We start from the raw sequence: 19,223 nt of genomic DNA on the forward strand, positions 1-19,223 counted from the left end.
TTCTGGTTGCAGGGTTCTAATCAAACGTAATGAAGCTGCGCAGTGTGTGTCAACACACTCTTTTTTATATAGGGACAAAGAAGAACCACAATAAGGCTTAAAAAACACAATACAAGCTATTTTAAAAGAAGATTGGTTTTTCTGGCAAATTTAATGCACGGTTTTGACTCGGAACAATCAATCTGATCACATTAAACCCCACTTTTATTCATCATACCAAAATGCATGAGCATATTTGGATCTCTCAAGTGTAAGTGACAAATAAAATTAACATTATTTTAAAAGACAAGTGTGTTTTCACATCATGGTGGGATAAAAAAAATACAGCACCTGAAAGAATAACCTTGTGTTTTCTGCCCTCTGCTGGACACCTTAAGCACCTACAGTACACATACATACAGTATACATGCATGCACTGTATTCTGCACACACACAAACAACCCCCCGCCCCCCCCATCACAGATTCACACGCCCACACGCTCATCTGCAGACACACAGAGGCGTGTACGTGTGATTAATGCTCTCCTTTTTTCACATTTCTTGCTAATTAGCAGCTGCTTGTATCTCATACCGACGCTTATTTAAAAAGACATTTTATTTAGCCTGCGTCGATAGAGCCATAGACACCATAATTACACGTTTAATTACTCCATGTTTGTAGTTTGTACTGTGCAGGGGCCAATTTTCATGGACAGAGTTTCTGCTTATTTATGCTTTACAATTACTGCTGTATCCTCACATACAGCCGAGCCTACAGAGGTGGGCTGGATGATTCCAATCTTCTGAGCTTCTTTGCAAATCTTCTTCTTTTTTTTTTTTTTTTTGTGCATATTATGACGAAACAAGTGCAAGCATTTATCAATAATGCATTCAAAGTCCTCATTGTATATATCTAGTGGACATCAAAGTCTTGTTCAAGGCTTTTTGAGTTATTTAATTTAACACATTTTAAAGTCAGAAAACACTGAAGTCTTTAATAATTGATGCCTTAAAAAATATTTTGCACTGTAAGTGTGGTCTCATCAGATGGAAGTGCACCAACGCCAAGGTAAAACAAACCACTACTTATATGTGCAAGTGCTCCTGTATTTCTGAATGTATGTTTTCCCGGAAAAACTATGGTGGTATTCATTATTAATGGGCAAAAATAAACAAACTAATCTTTTGAACGACTCTTTAGTGAGTGCTCATGAATCCCCGACGTCTCCCACTTGCTGTTGTCATAGGGTGCCGGCCACAGTGGGTGAACGTGAAACAATTTGATTGAACTCAAGTCGAGACCTCTGTCGGCTAAGGCCATTGGTGCATTCATGTGTTCTTCTGAATGTGGTGTGTTCAGTAGCTTTAAGTTGTAATGTGGAAACAACATAGATGCTTTTTTCAGAGTTGTTAGATTGCAGAACACTTTGTAAAAATTGTGCTACATTGTGCCGGCTTTCATGAGCTGTCAAATGTATATGTATAATATGCAATGCAAATGCATTTTCCTATTATTAAAGGCAAATCTGAACAGATGTGAGTACTGGCAGTGCACGTCAGAGAGCTTTAAAGTGGACCTTTAGCTCATTTTCTGATTTATACTTGTATTATGGGTTTTTACTAGCATATGTTTACATGCTTCAACACTTCAGTTTTCTCCATTTTAGCGCTTGTCTATTCATGCCCCATCCCGAAAAAGCCCAGCCTCCTCTTATAATCTAGGTTTCCGTATCTCGACATCTCTGCGCTAACATTACAGCTAGGGAATGACTGCAACGATGATTGAGCAACCAAGATTACAAGTTTCCCTGACATTAGCATGTAGCTAAATGTAGTGTACGTAATGTAAACACTTGCAGTAACATGCCATGTCATGAGATGATGTCAGCGTGTCTGGAAAGTAGAAAAAAAACACTGGAAACAGACAGCGCCGCCGCTACATACAGGCGTATCATGAACTGTGTGGAGGGAATCAAGTGCTAAAGGGGCACCAAAAGAGCTAATGATCATCACTCATAATCCTAATGATGAAATATTTAAATTCAAGATGAAGCAAAACTACAATAGGCACCATGAGACAATTATAGGCAATATAATATACATAATTGTTTAAAATAATAAAAAGAATTCGGCATCAGCATCATGAAAGGGGCTCTGAGGTGGCTGAGCCCACGGCTAGCGGCTAACGGTGCTTACTCAATGAACACTGCTAAACAAAGGCAACAGTGCTGACGGAGCGAACAGTGTTAACAAGGGGGAATCTGGAGGGTTGGCCCTTCGCTACCATGACGATATCATCCCCATATCAGTGGTAACTGTCACATGAGTCCAGTGCAGAGCAGCGCAGATGAGCTAACCTAGTGGCAGCCTCCAGGACTGAAAGATGAACCCAACACAAAGTGCCAAAAACTGCAGTTCCTCTAATGACCACTTGAGGCTGGCTCCAGATCCGAGTCAATCCCCGTCGACCCTGTGTTAAAATGCCAAACTTTACAGCAGACATATACATGTTTATCTGGAGCTAATTTTAACATTCATGACAACTGTACGGAGGTGTATTTTTTTAGAACTCAATAACTCAAAATTACGCACACTTAAGGGCAGGGCTGCTTGAGTGACAGGCTGTCTGTGAGACGTCGCTACAGCCTATGAGTCAGATCCACCCCTCGCTCCACCCTCTCATTCAAATATAGACAATATGACTTCATTCTCAGGTCAGGACGCCATTAATCCACCATATCCACCATATCTTCACATCACAAATATTGGTCTGCTGCTATATTTATGTAGCATAATAGGTCCCCTTTAAGCTCAAAGATTAGATGTTTCTTGCTGAAACAGTTTGTCCTGGTGATTTAACCAGGAGAGTTTCAAACTGATCCAAGCCACACAGGCGCTCCAGCTGTGAGTCACGTAACACTGTCAATGGGAAAAATATGGGGACTTGCTAAGTGGACGTTTTCCTTTTTGTAAGGGTGGGAGTGACTGTTGGTAGAAATTATGCTTAATCACATATATCCATAAAGATCCGGTGTAGTCCTCTACAAAAATACATAACCCTTCCATTTTTCTTACCCCTTTGTAACGCTCCCTCTCCACCCATAATAATCTGCATACATTTCCTCACAAAAACATCTCAGTGTTTATGCTGTAGACTGAATTATGATACTTTTTGTTGGAATGTATATGTAGCATTTTGGAAATCCTCTACGTCCCCTTCCCCTAATGCAATTTCCCCACACAAAAAAAAATGTAAATTGCCTCAAAATACACTGCAGCGAGGCAATTAAATTGCTGCCTGTATCCTCGCAAAACTAACAGATGTCTTCTCCTGTAATACACGATCCCATCAGCCTCGAACAAAACACTCACCTCCAGTCAAATAGCAGAGCTTTTCACAGCATAAGAATGAGTCTACCTCGCTGAAAAGCTGCAGCATCTGACAGAGACACCCACTGTTTCTTTATATAACACCTTTTTCAGCACCTATTTACCTTGAAATGATGTTGCCAAGTAACAACATCCTGATTGTGTGTGCGCGTGTGGGTGTGTGCATGAGTGGGTGTCTTAAAGTTGTGTGTGTCAGTGATGGATGCTCTAAAGTGCCATTACGGGCTCTAAAAGTGGGGTTCAAACTGCAGCTGGGCAAATGACTTCAAGTCCTCTTTGCTCCTTCGTATATCACTGCTGCACATTAATCCCTAATGCTGCTAATGCCCGCTGCCTTGCAAAGGGCAAAACACTTTACGACGCAGGATGTTGCACCTGCATTTTTTTTTTTTTTGCATCACACCTCACGTCTTTTACACATTTTTTCTAACCTCTTTCACCCTCTTCTTCCCTCTCTGTCTCAGCATGAGCTGCTTAACTGATACATGTACTGCAGTAATCCCCTTCTTAGCGAGCCGGATTAATATTTAATTCAAGAAGAGCCTTTTATCAATACCTCGCTGTGTTTTCATTGTTCGCTCTGTTTAGGGCGGCTTCACCCAGCTTTTGGGCAGATTGAAGGAGTAGTAAGTGTATTAATGCGATAGATTGGGCAGATGGGAGTGTAAGAACATCGTTTAATCACACACTGGAGTTCTTTCAAACTCTGGTGTTCCCAGAAATTTGTCAAAATGTGGCCACTGAAAATCTTGGGATGGCACATCCAAACCAAAAACAAGAACTAAATTTCAGGAATTCGATTATGCTGTTGAAGTATAGGCGAGTTTAAAACTGTGTCAATATAAGAGGTAAGGAACTGCATACTGTTGTAATTTGGTTTCTTATTTTACAGTTAACAGTACCAATTATCTGATATGAACAGACCAATGCTGGTGCAGTCACCATTTTGAGTTCCACAGCAATCCTATTTAAAAGTATCTACATGTTAGGTAATTTGTTGTTCTTCAAAAAGGCTGGTTTTTCTTGACGTGAAAGAGACAAAAACGGCTTTAATTTGGAGGTACATTAAAAACATTTAGCAGGAACAAGCCTTCTCAAGTTCAGGGGACAGTCATGAAGACCTATAGAACCCAACAACCCAACCCAACCCAAAGGCAATGAGCAAATTTACAAGAAATGACCCCCAAAAATAGCGAAGATATTATATATATATATACATATATATATATGTATATATATGGAGAGAGAGAGAGAGAGAGAGAGAGAGATTTTTTTGTATTACAACCCTAAAGGTACAATTATAACAATAATAATATATACATTTTTTCTGGGGATTTTCTGGATCTTTTTAAACATTTTTAATTATTTTCCCCTCACTTTCTTTTCTTTTTCAGGTTATTTTTCTTGGTAAATCTGCATATTATTGCAGTTTGCAAGACATTTCTTGCCAAGTTGCTCATCACCTTTTAGCACGTTTCCGAAAGAAACCAAACCAATTACTCTAAGATTTAAATGTTTGTGAAAGGCATTCCAAAGGGTTAAGATACCACGACCTTCACACTAGCTTAAAAATTAGTGCAATTATTTCACCAGTTTGGGTCAAGGAGCCCATTTAAAGATCGCCATGCTAGTTGTTCCCTCGCCAAAATTTAGCTTAAATTTAAAGCATTATTTAGCCTCCCTCTCGACAAGCAATGCTAGCATGGCTGGTACCTTAGGTTGTTTAGTTTCACAAGATACCACTACCTTCAAGCTAGCTTAACAAATGAGCGCACCACAGCCTCTTAAAGACAATAATGTTTACCTCCACTCATTTGACCAGTTTGGGTCAAGGGGCGCCTTTAAAAATGGCCATGCTAGTTGCTCCCTTTCCAAAATTTAACCTAACTTTGAAGCATTATTTAGTCTTTTTCTCGACAAGCTAGCATCATTGGTATCAATAGATGCCTTAGGTTGTTTCATTTCACAAGATACCAAAATACTGTCATGCTAACTTAAAAAATGAGTGCACCACAGCCTCTTAGAGGCAGTAATGTTTGCCTCCAATTATTTCACCAGTTTGGGTCAAGGGGCCCCTTTAAAAATGGCCATGCTCGTTGTTCCCTTGCCAAAATTTAGCTCAACTTTAAAGCACTATTTAGCCTCTTTCTCGATAAGCAATGCTAGCATGGTTGGTATCAATGGATGCTTTAGGTTGTTTAGTTTCACAAGATACCACTACCCCAAGCTAGCTTAACAAATGAGTGTGCCACAGCCTCTTGAATACACTAATGTCGACCTCCGATAATGCCTGTAAGGGCCAGTCGGAGCCACTCCCTGCACCAAATGGCCCACAGACAATAGCTATATTTCCATCCAAAAGTGATTTGAATCATTGGGAAATGCGCATTAAAAGAAATACGAATCCTGTGTGTTTCCATTCAATGTATTGACTTTGGTGAAAACTACGAACTCGCGTGAGTTTTCCACAGAACCGGAAACAAAACAAGTCTCGCATTCTTCTTCTAAGTTTTCTGGCGGTTGGCAACCAGCTTGTAAATGCATTACTGCCTTCCCGACCCGGAGTGTGGATATCACCATGGAGAGAGGTGCGCTACGTCAGACTTAATTCGAACATAACTGTTTCCATCCCCCGTTTTGCGAATCAACATTTTTTCGAGTCAACCGAAACCCGGCTAAAGCGAGCGTATTTTAGTTTGTGCGAATCAGGGGATTTTAATTCTAATTTTGGCGTTTCCATCATAATTTTCCGATGCAATACTTCTACATGCCCATCTAAACAGGCTGATGGAAACATGGCTAATGTTAGCAACTAGCTTACTAACATAGTGGAGCATTTTGCATTTATAGAGCCGAATATTTTCCTCAGGTGTTGTAGACAAAACTGGCAAAAAAGAGGGTAAATATTGGAGTTATCTTGCCCCGTTCTATGAACGCTAAGGTTGCCTCATGTCTACTTGATGTGTAGATAAACCACTGTTGGAGCCAATATGGGTGTTTTTGTTTGCTGCCACACCACAAGGGGGCAGTTAACGTTTTTAGAATTGGTGATGGGTCACGTCAGTCAATTAAGTACAAAAGACACACAGGTATGGGGATCAGTGTGTTTGGACCACAGGAGGTGTTACGTTTCTTACTGCAACACATAACGTTAAAACATAAGAAATTAATCTAGTAAATAAATAGGTTTCTGTCAACTACCACCACCACAGAACCGAAGAATACATCGCAAGAAAACACAAAGGTATGCGCGTGCAAGAAAACACTTCAGTGGTTCATTCACCGCAGTGGAAACCGGCACTGGGCCAGTTTAGCCACTACAACCACTGTTAGCTTACTCATTAGCATTTGTATCAAGGTGTACATGGCACCACTGCTTTCAAGAAAGTATCTGCATTGCTTTAGTTTTTGAGGGGGCATTCATCAGCATCTTGTTAAAAATACAGTAGTGTGAGTCACCAGGGTTAAAAATGATGTTTGTGAAAAATATTCTATGAGCAATGCATCACAGCAAGATTTGCCTTCAAAATGTCCTGTATGCACTACACTCCTATTATTCTAAAGGCAACACACAGCTGTAAGGGCTTTCCACAGGTTATATATCTTTCTAAAAGCCTGAACTATCCCTTTAAAGTCAATGGTTTCTGAATCTCTTTGTGCTTTATCCTTGAACCTCCAGTACTTGCATTCATAAACGTACCAAGAGCCTATTGTGCTCTGATCCACTGCAATGCTGATCCAGGATTAGCCCAGAGGCACGATCACATGACAGAGTAAACTTTAGACTGAGGTGAAGACACAAACCTGCCTCATGCTGCTATAGGACTTCCTGTCTGTATTGGCTTTTAAATTAAGCTAAATTTATTCCGATGAAGACCTTGTGATGTGGTTTAAAGCTGTCTCTAATGGTTTAAACATCAGAGACAGTGACTCTGCCTCTCCTGCCTATCAATTCTACTTTTTCTTTAAAGAAGAAAAGTGTTATTTCTCCATTCAAAAGTTACGTAGTCTCACTTTAAGGCTTTTATATACAATAGCAGAGACACCAACACTATACACACAGTGTCAAATAATCTACAGAGTGCATTAATGTGTCCATTTGTCTTTTATTAAAGGCCAGATTTTCTCTGTGCTACAACATGAGTTATGGCTGTGAAGTCTCGCCGGAGCCAACAGGCCTCCTGCCAGACTCTTCTCCTTGGCCTATTTCTGCTGCTACATTTAATAATTCACATTTAAAGAAAGAGAACTACACCATGCTTTGAAATGTAACCCACTTTCAGTAATTAAGGAATTATTTACATTTTTTGTGACGTGTAACTTATATGTCTTAAAAAAAAACTGCAGTATAAATGTAATTCATGAAATGAAACATGATGGAAGCAGCTCGAGGTGGTTCAGTGATACAGGACTTTAGCTCCACCCAGTGGCCCGTTTATTCACAATTTCTGTGTGCATTTGCGTCATCATGCTTTCTCAATCCGTGGAAATCCGTGAACAACCCCCAGCATCAAGTTAGATAAAGGAAGACTACAACCGGAAATGACAGGACTCTCCCTTCAAAATAAGACAAACCATTAAAAATGTTTTTTTTTTTTTAGCAGACCAGTTCAGAATAATGAAGCTACAAAAATCTGTCTTCACATATCATACACATATGTCGTGTCATTGTTTGTGGAACAAATTTTGCACCTGTACTTTATCTGTGTGATTATAATGTGGAGTGGACAATTTGTACCGTTTTCATTTCTTTTTTATTTCTTATTTTTCTATTTAAATTAGCTTTTTCTAATCAATGGGTTTGACATGTCAGAGTGGATGTCGATGCTGTTTTCTTTTTATGTTTAGGTCATTTCACCATTTAAATTGGTCTCACTTTTTAAAAAAATTTTTTTTAATACTACACACCATGTGCATAAGTGAAAGATGTATATAGTGTAAATAAAAGTGTATAGTTGTGTGTAAATTTAGTACTTTATATTTTTCTAATTCTGATATATATACATATACATATATATATATAATGTATTTTATGTGTATTCGAAAAGTATTCTACTGCCATTCAACTTGCTTTTCTAACCGTTCTATTTGAGCTGCTGTAACATGTGAATCTCATCTTATCTTGAGTACTTCCATGTCTGGCTACTCTCCTCTACCACAATCTAGAGTACAACATTATGGTATAATGTATGGTGTAAGATATATACTACATACCATATCACCAAATTTAATGAATCTGTAATTACCTACTTATTTAATCAAAATTTTGAATAAAAAAATATCAGCCCTATAAAATATGATGCAGCCCTATAAAATATGATGCAGTACGATGCATTAAAATTCCAAAGAGTATATTAAAAATGAGCTAAAATTGGCTCTACAATAACCAAGTGACGTGTTAATGAATCAGCAGGGGCGGGCCACAAGCAGTCGCTGTGGGCCCCATGACATTCCGCTCTTGACCCATGCTTCTCTCAAGCATCTTTGTAAACCCCCCCCCCCCCTGTCTTTTTTTTTTTTTTTCCTTAGGAACCTTGATTTCCCATTCTTGGGGACAGTCATGACAGTGTATGCTTGTGCTCCACTAGCATAAGCAGTTATTTACTTGGCTCTAGCTGTGTTACCAGAGGAATCCTGGTGCAAGGGCGGACTAGATCATGTTGCACCTTTAAGGGGTGAGTTCAAATGTTATTACTAATTAATTGATTATTACTTTGGTGTTACTCAAGATACAAATTGATGCATTGCATTTTTATATGTTTTATTTTGAAATATCTGACAGGAAGTGGCAGCTTTAATGAGTAGTTTGACTGTTGGTCAACGTTTTACCAACAACGGTGTTTTTCTAAGCGAGTGCACTGTAGGTTGCAGCCATTTCTGTCATCGGTCCGTATCCTGTTGCCTGAGAGAAGTATCTCCTGTCCCTAACACACACTTAGGAGCAAAAACAACTCAGATTTTAATCTTGTGTTCTCGGCTGGCTCGCTTGCCAGCTGAATCTCGTCGGGATGGACCCAGCAAGCCGATACCAAGTGGTGAGTGTGGACGGACGAGATCAAAACACCGTTTGATAGCTCGGCCTGTCACAGGAAACAAGGCCCTGGTAGAAATAAGGCATCTCTATTTTTTTTAATACTCAACTATAAGAAACAAAATCGGGTGGACACGAAAGCAAAGCCTTTTAATTCGCTTCTGAATTGTTACTTCTGTTGTAGTTTACCTTTTATTTATTTCCGCGAACCGTTTTGTTTTGACAGCCTTTCAAGCACTTCCGCATTGGCTAAGCTAACGTTAGCTAGCCTGCCAAAATTAATCTTTTAGGCCATGAAATTTAATATTACACACTTAACAGACATTTTCATGGGTATATGGGTATGTAAAACTTTTAAACTTTTAAGTTACACGGTGGTTAGTAAGCTAACACACGTTTAAAGAGGCCAAGCTGGAAGTTAGCATTAGCATGGGAGTTGTGTGGCTAATATTTAATGTAGCTAAATGGGGAATTTTTCAGCCACTTAGCTAAGTGACAATAGCAAACACCCTGGTTAACTATTCAAGTCCAAAGGGCTAGATAAAGTTCAGTCAAGTAATAACTTAATAACTAACTTTTCCAAGGCATGACTATAACTTATCGCAGATATTAAGATATTCAGTGAGTTAGTAATGGCAGTAAAAACTGTGTTCCCATGTGGATGAGTTAAAAACAACTTCATAATGTGGTGACCATTTGGGTCAACCAGCATTAAACGTGGCATTTAATGCTGTCTATAGTGTTCCCAGGCATGTTGAAGCAACAACAGCGGCTGGGGGATTTTGGAAACAGTTGTGGTCACTTTGAGATAAAGTCCGCTTTGTGCTCCGATTCCTGTGGTTCAGGGTATGTGAGTGGTAATCCCACAGGATTCAGAGTGAGCCAAAGCAAATCAGTGACGTGCTCTAACTTTTCAACCCTGGACAAAGTGCAGATTTCAACAGTAATCCTGAGCGTGCAAAATAACATGAGCACGACACACATTAGTCAACTTCTGGACGATGGATTCTCAAGGATTATTTAGAGACTGTACACTTCAACACGTTCGGCCAAACTGATAAACTATCTGATGTTATGGATTTGTACACAGCCCCATCTTTATTTCATTATGCCGACATTCACAAACTTCTCATTCCTCCCCACATTTTGCCCCCTAGCTTTCTCATTCTTCTCGAAATCTTTTCTGCAAGTATGGGGCACTGCTGCTCGGAGCAGCCTCACATTAGTTTCTGGTATATCTGGACACATGAGGAGGCTTGTGGCTATGTTGTTAAGATCTTATGTAATCCCCTGTGCGCGGGGGTGCGTTATGCTTTGTCCTTGATTCCGAGCCAGTCGTCAGCCACTCATTCACTCCCTGCCTTGTGCATCGAATGTGCTGGTGGAGTGTTACAAGATAGAATTCGAGGGCTTTTTGAAGAAGTTTATCTGCATGGTGATGAAGATATTTCCTTTTAAGTATGACTACCTCTTTTTCACATGGTGGTTAACTGCGCTCTCCTATTGTTAGTCACCTGTGACTTCTTAGTAATCAGTTTGATGTCAGCTGTTGTTACGAAGGGGGTTTCCGTGTTTGCGCTGGTGTTTTACCACAGCACGACCTCCAACCTAGTTGCAGCCAAAACTAAAGCGAGGTCATCACCAAACTAAAACTGCAAACTCCATGGCAGTTTTTCACTAAACATTTAGAAGCAGAAGGGTCATTAGGTTTGGTATAACAACACAAGTGAGCAGTACAACAGTTTACAGTTTCATCCTAACTTGGACATTGTGTTCCAGAAACCGACCCTAACAGCTGTCACTTATACTTTTCACTTGTGTTTTTCAAATATTTGTGACAGAGCTCTGAACAAGTTTAACTTGCTCAGCCACATTGAGTTAGCTTTTGCTAATCGTGGGTTTGTGTCCACAGTGTAACACATAACTAGTCTGCAGTTTTTACCTGTTAATTATAGGTATTATAAGCTAAGATACCAGAGAATCAACCATAAAACATTATATGTGCTGCTGACTTTTGACTTGATATTATAGAATAAAAAAACAAATGTGTTGTATTTTATCTAGATCAGTATCACTGTTATTGCCGTTATAGGGCAAAAGATTGCATAATGCTATCTTGGTTTAACTTAACTTTCTCAAGGGCACCTTGATGGAAGTCACAGAGAGTGTGAGGAGGAAACCCTGCCTCACTTTGCGCACCCTGGTTTCCCGCCAGCGGCTCTGTACCCATCATGTTTCCCTCTGTAATTTCAGAGGGTGTTTGGCTCTTCGGTCTGGTGAAAATTAATGTCACTGACTCTCTCAGCTGTAGCGGGGACACTCATTAACCGATTACATGTGTATCACTTTTCCAGAGACCTTCCTCTGTTGACATACCGATGTAGTGTCAGGTCTCTTAGCTTAGAGTGTCAAACATGCTGCTGAGGGCAAACGGTGAAGCAAATGTAGACATGTGTACCGTAGCAGTATTATTACAGCGCACACATCCAAGTAGCAATAAAAACTGTAATCCTTAGTGTTAAATTTTGTGGCAGCTTTAAAATAAAAGCCAACCTGTGTTTTGCTAGTTTAACGCTTTTAATGTGAAGGATTGACAGTGGGAAATGTGCTGTTTGAATTAGTGGTTAATTAATCAGCTGCGATACAGTATAAAGAGAGTGAGCAGTAAATGGTGAAGTTGTTAACAATGAAATTAAACAGAGCTGTCTTACAGACTGAATACAGTGCAGGAATGGCGGACCCCGCCACTCCCAGTGAGAACTACCAGGAATAGCCTTTTATTCATGAGATTTTGACTATCCAATGAAATGAAGATGGCTTAACTTGATAAATGTTTGATTGATGTCATGATTGGCTGGCATTCTAGCATGTTTAGCACGAAAAAAGATAAATAAAATAAAACAGAAGTTGATCTTTTGCTTCATTATATCTGATAAATAAATGCCTTACACACGATGACCAACAAGGATAACTTAACTTGTGTGTTCAATAAAATTAACTTAATGAATAAATTAATATGCAAAGGGAGCTGCCATTCACTCATTCAGCTTGAAAATGCCATTTTAAAAAAGGGAAAATAAATAAAAGGGGGGACTGACCCACATTTTGTGCTGACAAACAAAAACAGATTGTGCAAAGCTCATTTTGTTGCACAATAACTACCTGATGTTGGTGCTGCCATCAGAACACAGTACCCATGTCTGACTGTAAAATACTTGGCTAAATAGGTGGCTAAAATAACAATCACCGTATCTTACAGTCTTTACCTGTCTCAGCTTTTAAAAGCGGTTCATTCTGCATGGCAGAAAATACGTGATTGATGCCAGCTTTAGAAACTTGGCACAGTGTGAACGTCCCCTCGAGCAGCCACACTTTTTAGCTGACTGATCAGCTGATCTGATTCCTCTAACCCCCGTCTCATCCTCTCCTGCAGTTGCACAATGAGGACGACTCTTCAGAGGCCTCAACCAGCGAGCAGCAGCCATGCACTTCTGCCACAGCCCAGGCTGGCACGTCCAGCCAGGACCAGAGCCAGGCCCAGGCCGGACCGGCGCCTGCTGCAGCGGGAGCGGAAGCGTCGGGATCAGGGACTCAGGGGGAGGGAGAGGTACCTCCACCTCCGTACGCCTCCATTGACTTGGGAGCAACCGCTGCAGCACCTGGTATGCATAAAAAGAATCCTGCTTTATTTAGTTTCCATTTAACCTAATAGTTCCTTTAAATGAGCTGCAACTGGATTTTTCCAACGTGTGGTTGCATACTTCCTTAAATAGCTACGGCAGCAGTTTCGTGGCAATTTCTGGAGCATCTTGACTCATGAGTCAGTGTTTGATTTCCATGACAGCATTACCACATTACTGGCAGCTGCTCAGCCAGATACTGCATGTAGTCCCATTTCTTCCCTTTGTAACCGAGTCCTCTCCTCTCTGTTGTTTCCACAGAGACCAGTTACCGAGGTGACTTCCCAGTGCCTCCGCCCTACAGCGTCGCCACCTCACTGCCCACATATGACGAAGCGGAGAAAGCCAAAGCGGCCGCCATGGCGACCTCTACTGTGGAGGTGATGCCACGGGTAAAGACAAATGCTCACACACACACTCCTCTTGTTGTCTCTTTTATTGTTTTATAAACGTCCTTTCATTGAAGCGTAATAAACGACCTTTGTGACATCATAATATTTGCAAGCTATTCTTGTGGTGTGTGTTCTCTTACTTACACATGAGAAGGGTGGGGATTACCTCAAAGCACGCTACATCTGAACTACCCCACCCAACAGACATGTAGGAACAAAATAAATGGCAGTAATTAGTCTTCATTACATGCTGGTGTTGTGGTTTGTATTACGACTCTTACCTGCTAAGCTACGTATTATGAATGAGTCATTCATATTTAGATTTGATTGAGCATGTGTTAAGTGGCAGCGCCTGTGAATGAAATAGCTCTCAGGGTGAGGGAGGTCAAACATGTCTTTTAGTTCATTTGCGGACTGCAAACTCATATGAGGTTTGTTTGCATCCAGGATGATGAATTCCCTCCCAGAGATGATTTCAGCGATGCTGATCAACTTCGAGTTGGGAACGATGGAATCTTCATGTTGGCCTTTTTCAGTAAGTCCATCTCATGGTAACATTTTAATTGCTTCTGTTAATAGGGCTGGAGCCAGGATTATAAATCTAGTGTAATGCTACATCCACACTACGATGTTTTCATTTTAGAATTGCATTACATTTCAGAAATCATCTCTGTCCATACTAAGGTGCCTGAAAAAACACATCACATAACCATTCACGTACACTGGGCATGCAGGTGCAGATGTATACAGGAAGCAGATTGTCTACTCTGTGGTTGGGTGCTTAATTATAGAAAATACTACAGAAAAGTAAGACCACAGATTTTTTTACTCGGACTGATGACGTGGTGGAACTGCTAGTGGAACTGCAGAAAACAGATTGAGGGTCGTTGCAAAGCAAATATGGCGACATATTAGATCGGTACCTGCAACATTATCTATCCCATGGCGATGGGAAAGGAGTACCCTCACGAAATGGTTGAAATCACAAAAGGTATGTAGGCCTAGCTATCTATAACCCAATCAGGACGTGGATGAAGGTGTCTGCATCACTGTTTTCATAAAGTTTCAGTTTCCACCCATCCACACTAAAACACAGCCTTTGAGTTTTCAAACTAAAACAAGGTCAGCAGCATTTTAAAAGGTCTCCATTTTAGGGGTTCCGAAACATCGGAGTAGTGTGGATGCATGGCGTTAACGTAGCAATAGTTATGCGTTGTAAAATGAAAACGTCTTAGTGTGGATGTCGCCTCAGAATTGTTTCTATTGTTGAACAAAAAGCGTTATGTTCTTCCTCTGCTGTTGCAAATATGGCAGATTGAAATGTAAATTAAATAAAATCATCATGTCTATTTTCTTTTTTGTTGTCTTTGCAAAGCGAAATAATAAAGCATCTTCCTGTTTGTCCCCGTAGTGGCCTTCCTGTTCAACTGGATCGGGTTCTGCCTGTCCTTCTGTCTGACCAACACCATCGCCGGACGCTACGGAGCCATCTGCGGCTTCGGCCTTTCCCTCATCAAGTGGATTCTTATCGTCAGGGTATGTTCACAGTTCTTCTTATATCAGTGCTGAACTTTGATGTCTCCATGATGAAATACTGAACGTGTAACCTTTGTGTCCAGTTCTCTGACTACTTCACTGGCTACTTCAACGGTCAGTACTGGCTCTGGTGGATCTTCCTGTTGCTCGGTGAGTTTATATTTTTTTCATCTTTTGTTGTTTTGTCGACTCAAAGGTGGAGATCTCTGTTGTGAAGTGGACAATGCTTTCCCTCCGCAGGTCTGCTGCTGTTCTTCAGGGGTTTCGTTAACTATCTTAAAGTGCGCAACATGTCAGAGAATATGGCCACCTCTCATAGAACACGCCTTTTCTTCCTCTACTAACAGGTAAAGCAAAATCTCCGATGAAAACTAAAAAGAAAAAAGAAATATGATGCAGCCGTGTGTCCTAATGATTATTCCCCACAGGTTTCCACACATCACCATTCCTTTCCAATGTGAAGTTCCCTCCCTCCCCCTCAAATGACCTGAGCGAGGAGCCTTGCAGTGAAGAGAGGAGACGGGGAAGGAATGAAGGAAAAGACGTAGGGAGAAAAGTGTTACCGGTCTCATTAAAAGCATAACGTGGCTCACTCTGAACTCCTGAACCGAGCCGAAAAAATAAGTCTTTGATGATCAGATCTCTTCCCCCGGCTTTGTTTTCTGTTTTTCATTTTTCCTTTGATTCTCAACACAGTGTGAAAAAGCAGTCCCACGTATGTGTCATGGCTCTCAAGAGTAGGAGTGCTTTTGAGATGCATGACCTCGGCGCTACCTGAGGCAAATTCAGCCGGCCAAAATGAGATATCCAGTAGCTGCAGAGTTGCAGAAACACCAAATGAAAGCACAATGAAACTATTTCAATGAAACATCTTAAACGTAGGTAAAACAAAAGTTACAGTTGCTCATTTATCACTTAACCTGTGTAAACAAGAAATCTGTGTTATAAGCTTATATTTAAATAAGAAAACCTTTTAAAATAGATCATGTTCAGGAAGTGGAAACCTACTCTGAGCCTTTGATATTCACATCTCTCCTCCGGCTTTTGCGACAAAGATCCAGTAAGGATTTCAAACTGAGTGCAGCCTGTTTGACTTATTGCACATTACAATGTATCTCAAGCAGTTTGGGCTCCAGCTTTGCCATTCCATATTTTTAAGTTCAGGGTGTTTTAAACAAGTCTTACTTTAAATGTGATGTATTTCGTTTTTGTGCATTAACATGTGAGCATCCTTCCAACATCTCAGCCTTACATATCACTCACCGCGATGCTTATAGTGTTTTTAAAGGGATAGTTCAGATTTTTTTAAGTGGGGTTGTATGGTGTGTAAATCCATAGTCAGTGTATTTCATACAGCAGATGTCAGTCAGCACTTCTCCAGTTTGGAGAGGCAGGCTGGAGTCTGACGTGGAAGCTGAGCGACGTACTGTTGTGGATGGGGGCCAGCAACAACACGTACTTTAGCCACCTTAAAAAAAGTGTACGCTATATTGAGAGTATTTTCACTGCTTTTCCTTTCCATCAGACCGGAAAGCCATTAACAGATCAGTTATCTATGCTCTCACTACAGCCACCAGACCCCATTGAGAAAAATGGTAATTTAAGCTCACTGAGCACAGGAGCTGCTGGTCTACCGCTGCTTCATTCAGTTGGTTAGTTTGTGCTATTGTGCGACTCTGGTGAACCTGAACTAACCCGTTTGAACGCAGAAGTCACACAGTAACACAAACAAAACAGCTGATTGAGGCAGCGGTAGACCAGCAGCTCCTGTATTCAGCAGTGTTAAATCACTGTTTTTCTCAATGGAGTCTGGTAAAGAAGAGAGCAACATAACAGCTTTACTTTCCAGCTGAAAATCACTGTCTGACATTAAGGTAAAGCATTGAAAATATTCTAAATATAGCGTCCTCTTGAATGATATTGATTGTTTAGGTGGGACTTTTTTCGGTTGCTGATTGCCCCCTCCATTGCTGAGCTTTCATGTCGAACTCCAGCCTGCTTTTTCCAAACCGGGGTGTGCCAGCTGACATCTACTGTATGTAATATACTGTCTATGGATAAGTACCTTGTACAAACCCACTTCAAAAAATCTAAACTAACCCTTTAAACCAAACACATCTTAAGAGCTTCACACCTGTCGACCCTTTACCGTGTGACCAGACAATATGACAAAGGGCAGCTTGGAAATAATCGAAACAACCAAAAACAAGCTGAATCTGTGAGCTACCGAGAAAAAGATCTGAATCTAATGAATGCATGTGCACACACAGATCCACAAATCCCTTTTCCTCCCTGTCTTTGCCTTTTAAAAACTGTCATGCTGACCTGACCTATGCAGTAAAATGTCATGACATATCTAGAGGAGGGCTACATTTTCTCTCTCTGAATCAAAGAAAAATGAAAAGCATCTGCCTAACTATCCAAACCAAAACTTAATCATCTGTTTTTAACCATATTTTATACATAAAAAAATACATTAGTAACCTTTCTGTGGTTCAGTATATCACAACAGATCTGTAAAACATCATACACCTGCTTTTTCTCTTCTCAAGCTCCGCACTGATTGCCAAATGCGTCTGGCAAAACAGTATCTGTAAGCTCCCGAGGAGGCTCCTTGGACAAATCAGTGTTTCTAGGCCACACAGGCTGCTCTGGTGAAATCGGTGGGAAGCGGCCCAAAGGCAGGACTGTGTGGGATGTCCGCTTCATCTCCTGCTTTGGTGCTGATGATAAGCATTTTTAAATACAACTGTTACGTGCCAGGCTTGAGTTCAACTCAATTAAAAGAGTCGTATGCAATTTAGTTCTCTGTAATGCCCTACAGTAGTCGTGGATGTAAAGTCCTGTGATCATGGAGTAGGTGTAGTCGAATAGTTTAGTTATAAAAGATCAGGTTCGCTCCAGAGTGAAGTTTTCGGATATAGCTGAGGTGCTCATACACTTGCCAACAAATTTATTTTAATTAAAAGTCAATCAGAGGACAATGCAATAAAAGCTATTAAAATGTGACTGGTTCTGCATGTAGTGCATGATTTAGAGAAACCCAACACGTGGATCTCTCTCTCTGGGATTTTTTTGGCTTTTATGATTAGACTCAAATTTTCTTTAGGTGGAGCGAGACGCTCTTAGTGATGTAACATAGCTCCTGTTAGGACGGTGGAGACCTTTTATCATGTGACAAACTGAGAACAATATCAGCACATGTTGCCATGTCTGGTGACAGCGATGAAGCGAGGGGATGCTGTCCAGTGTGAGTGCAGTCGTCTGTATGAGCTTGTGCGCCATGAAAAAGTGGAGCCTGACTGGACAAAGAGAAACGTGCTTTTTTTAATTATTATTTTTGTCATCCAGAAAATGAAATGTATATACCAGCTTATGCCAAGTCATAATATTTGCACTTTGAAGAACTTCTGTACAGTATGATTTGTGAATCTGCTTAACTTGATGTGGTGGATAGAGAAAAGATAAAAAAAAAGAGTAGCCATCCAAGTTTTACAACTGGAATTCTTAATCATCCCAAATGGATAATTTGCCTTTTGCACTTTTTATTTTTCAACAATGATAATATTGTTATTGTGTGTCTTGTTTCATCGCTTTTAGCCTAAACTGTGACAGCTTAAGTATTGCCCAACTTTTTTATTTTTAAATGCTTTTTTTTTTCTTTTAACTGGTCATATCCAACTAAAGCCTCTTTCAGCAATATCAAGACCTTTCAATGAATTATAGCTCTGCTGCATGATTTATCCACCTGAATGAGTGGGGTAATATTAGGATTAATCTAGTACAACTACATTTCTTTGTTTGTAAATAAATGAAGAAAAAAACAAGACGGCAGACAAACCTTTTTTTTTTAGTCCAAGATAATCCTTGTAACGTCTTCTGAAAAAGTTGTTATGCATTTATTGTAACTGGAATTAAATTGACAGATAATCTCTTGCAAAAAATGCCAATAAAGTTCAAAAGCCTGCCGGTTAAGTTTTTGTTGGATCCTGTGCTTTGTTTGTTTGTTTTTTGCTTTTAAAGCCATGTTAAGGCTCATTAATGCTCAACGTTAAATACGGATCCGGATCCGGACGGAGCCTTCTGTCCGTGCTCCGTGTTCATTTCGTCCGTATTTCTTCACATTTCCATAAAGCTTAGGGATACGGGCCAAACGGAGCAGTACCACCGGGAACCGTGGGGGCAGTCTTGCTGTCACTGCCTGATACGTAGCTC

The 19,223-nt window shown here is 40.4% G+C and overlaps 1 protein-coding gene across 1 annotated transcript; it reads left to right on the forward strand.

Moving 5' to 3' along the window:
• The first annotated feature begins 9,190 nt into the window (after window positions 1-9,190).
• ndfip2 (Nedd4 family interacting protein 2) lies at window positions 9,191-18,988 on the forward strand. The gene is made up of 8 exons (XM_050063109.1): window positions 9,191-9,404; window positions 12,834-13,062; window positions 13,342-13,472; window positions 13,920-14,007; window positions 14,884-15,008; window positions 15,092-15,158; window positions 15,249-15,355; window positions 15,437-18,988. The coding sequence occupies exons 1-7, from the start codon at window positions 9,378-9,380 to the stop codon at window positions 15,350-15,352; spliced, it is 771 nt and encodes a 256-aa protein (XP_049919066.1). The 5' UTR covers window positions 9,191-9,377; the 3' UTR covers window positions 15,353-15,355; window positions 15,437-18,988.
• Window positions 18,989-19,223: the final 235 nt, after the last annotated feature.

This window comes from Epinephelus moara, chromosome 15 (genome assembly GCF_006386435.1).
Source record: "Epinephelus moara isolate mb chromosome 15, YSFRI_EMoa_1.0, whole genome shotgun sequence".
NCBI classification, from domain to species: domain Eukaryota; kingdom Metazoa; phylum Chordata; class Actinopteri; order Perciformes; family Serranidae; genus Epinephelus; species Epinephelus moara.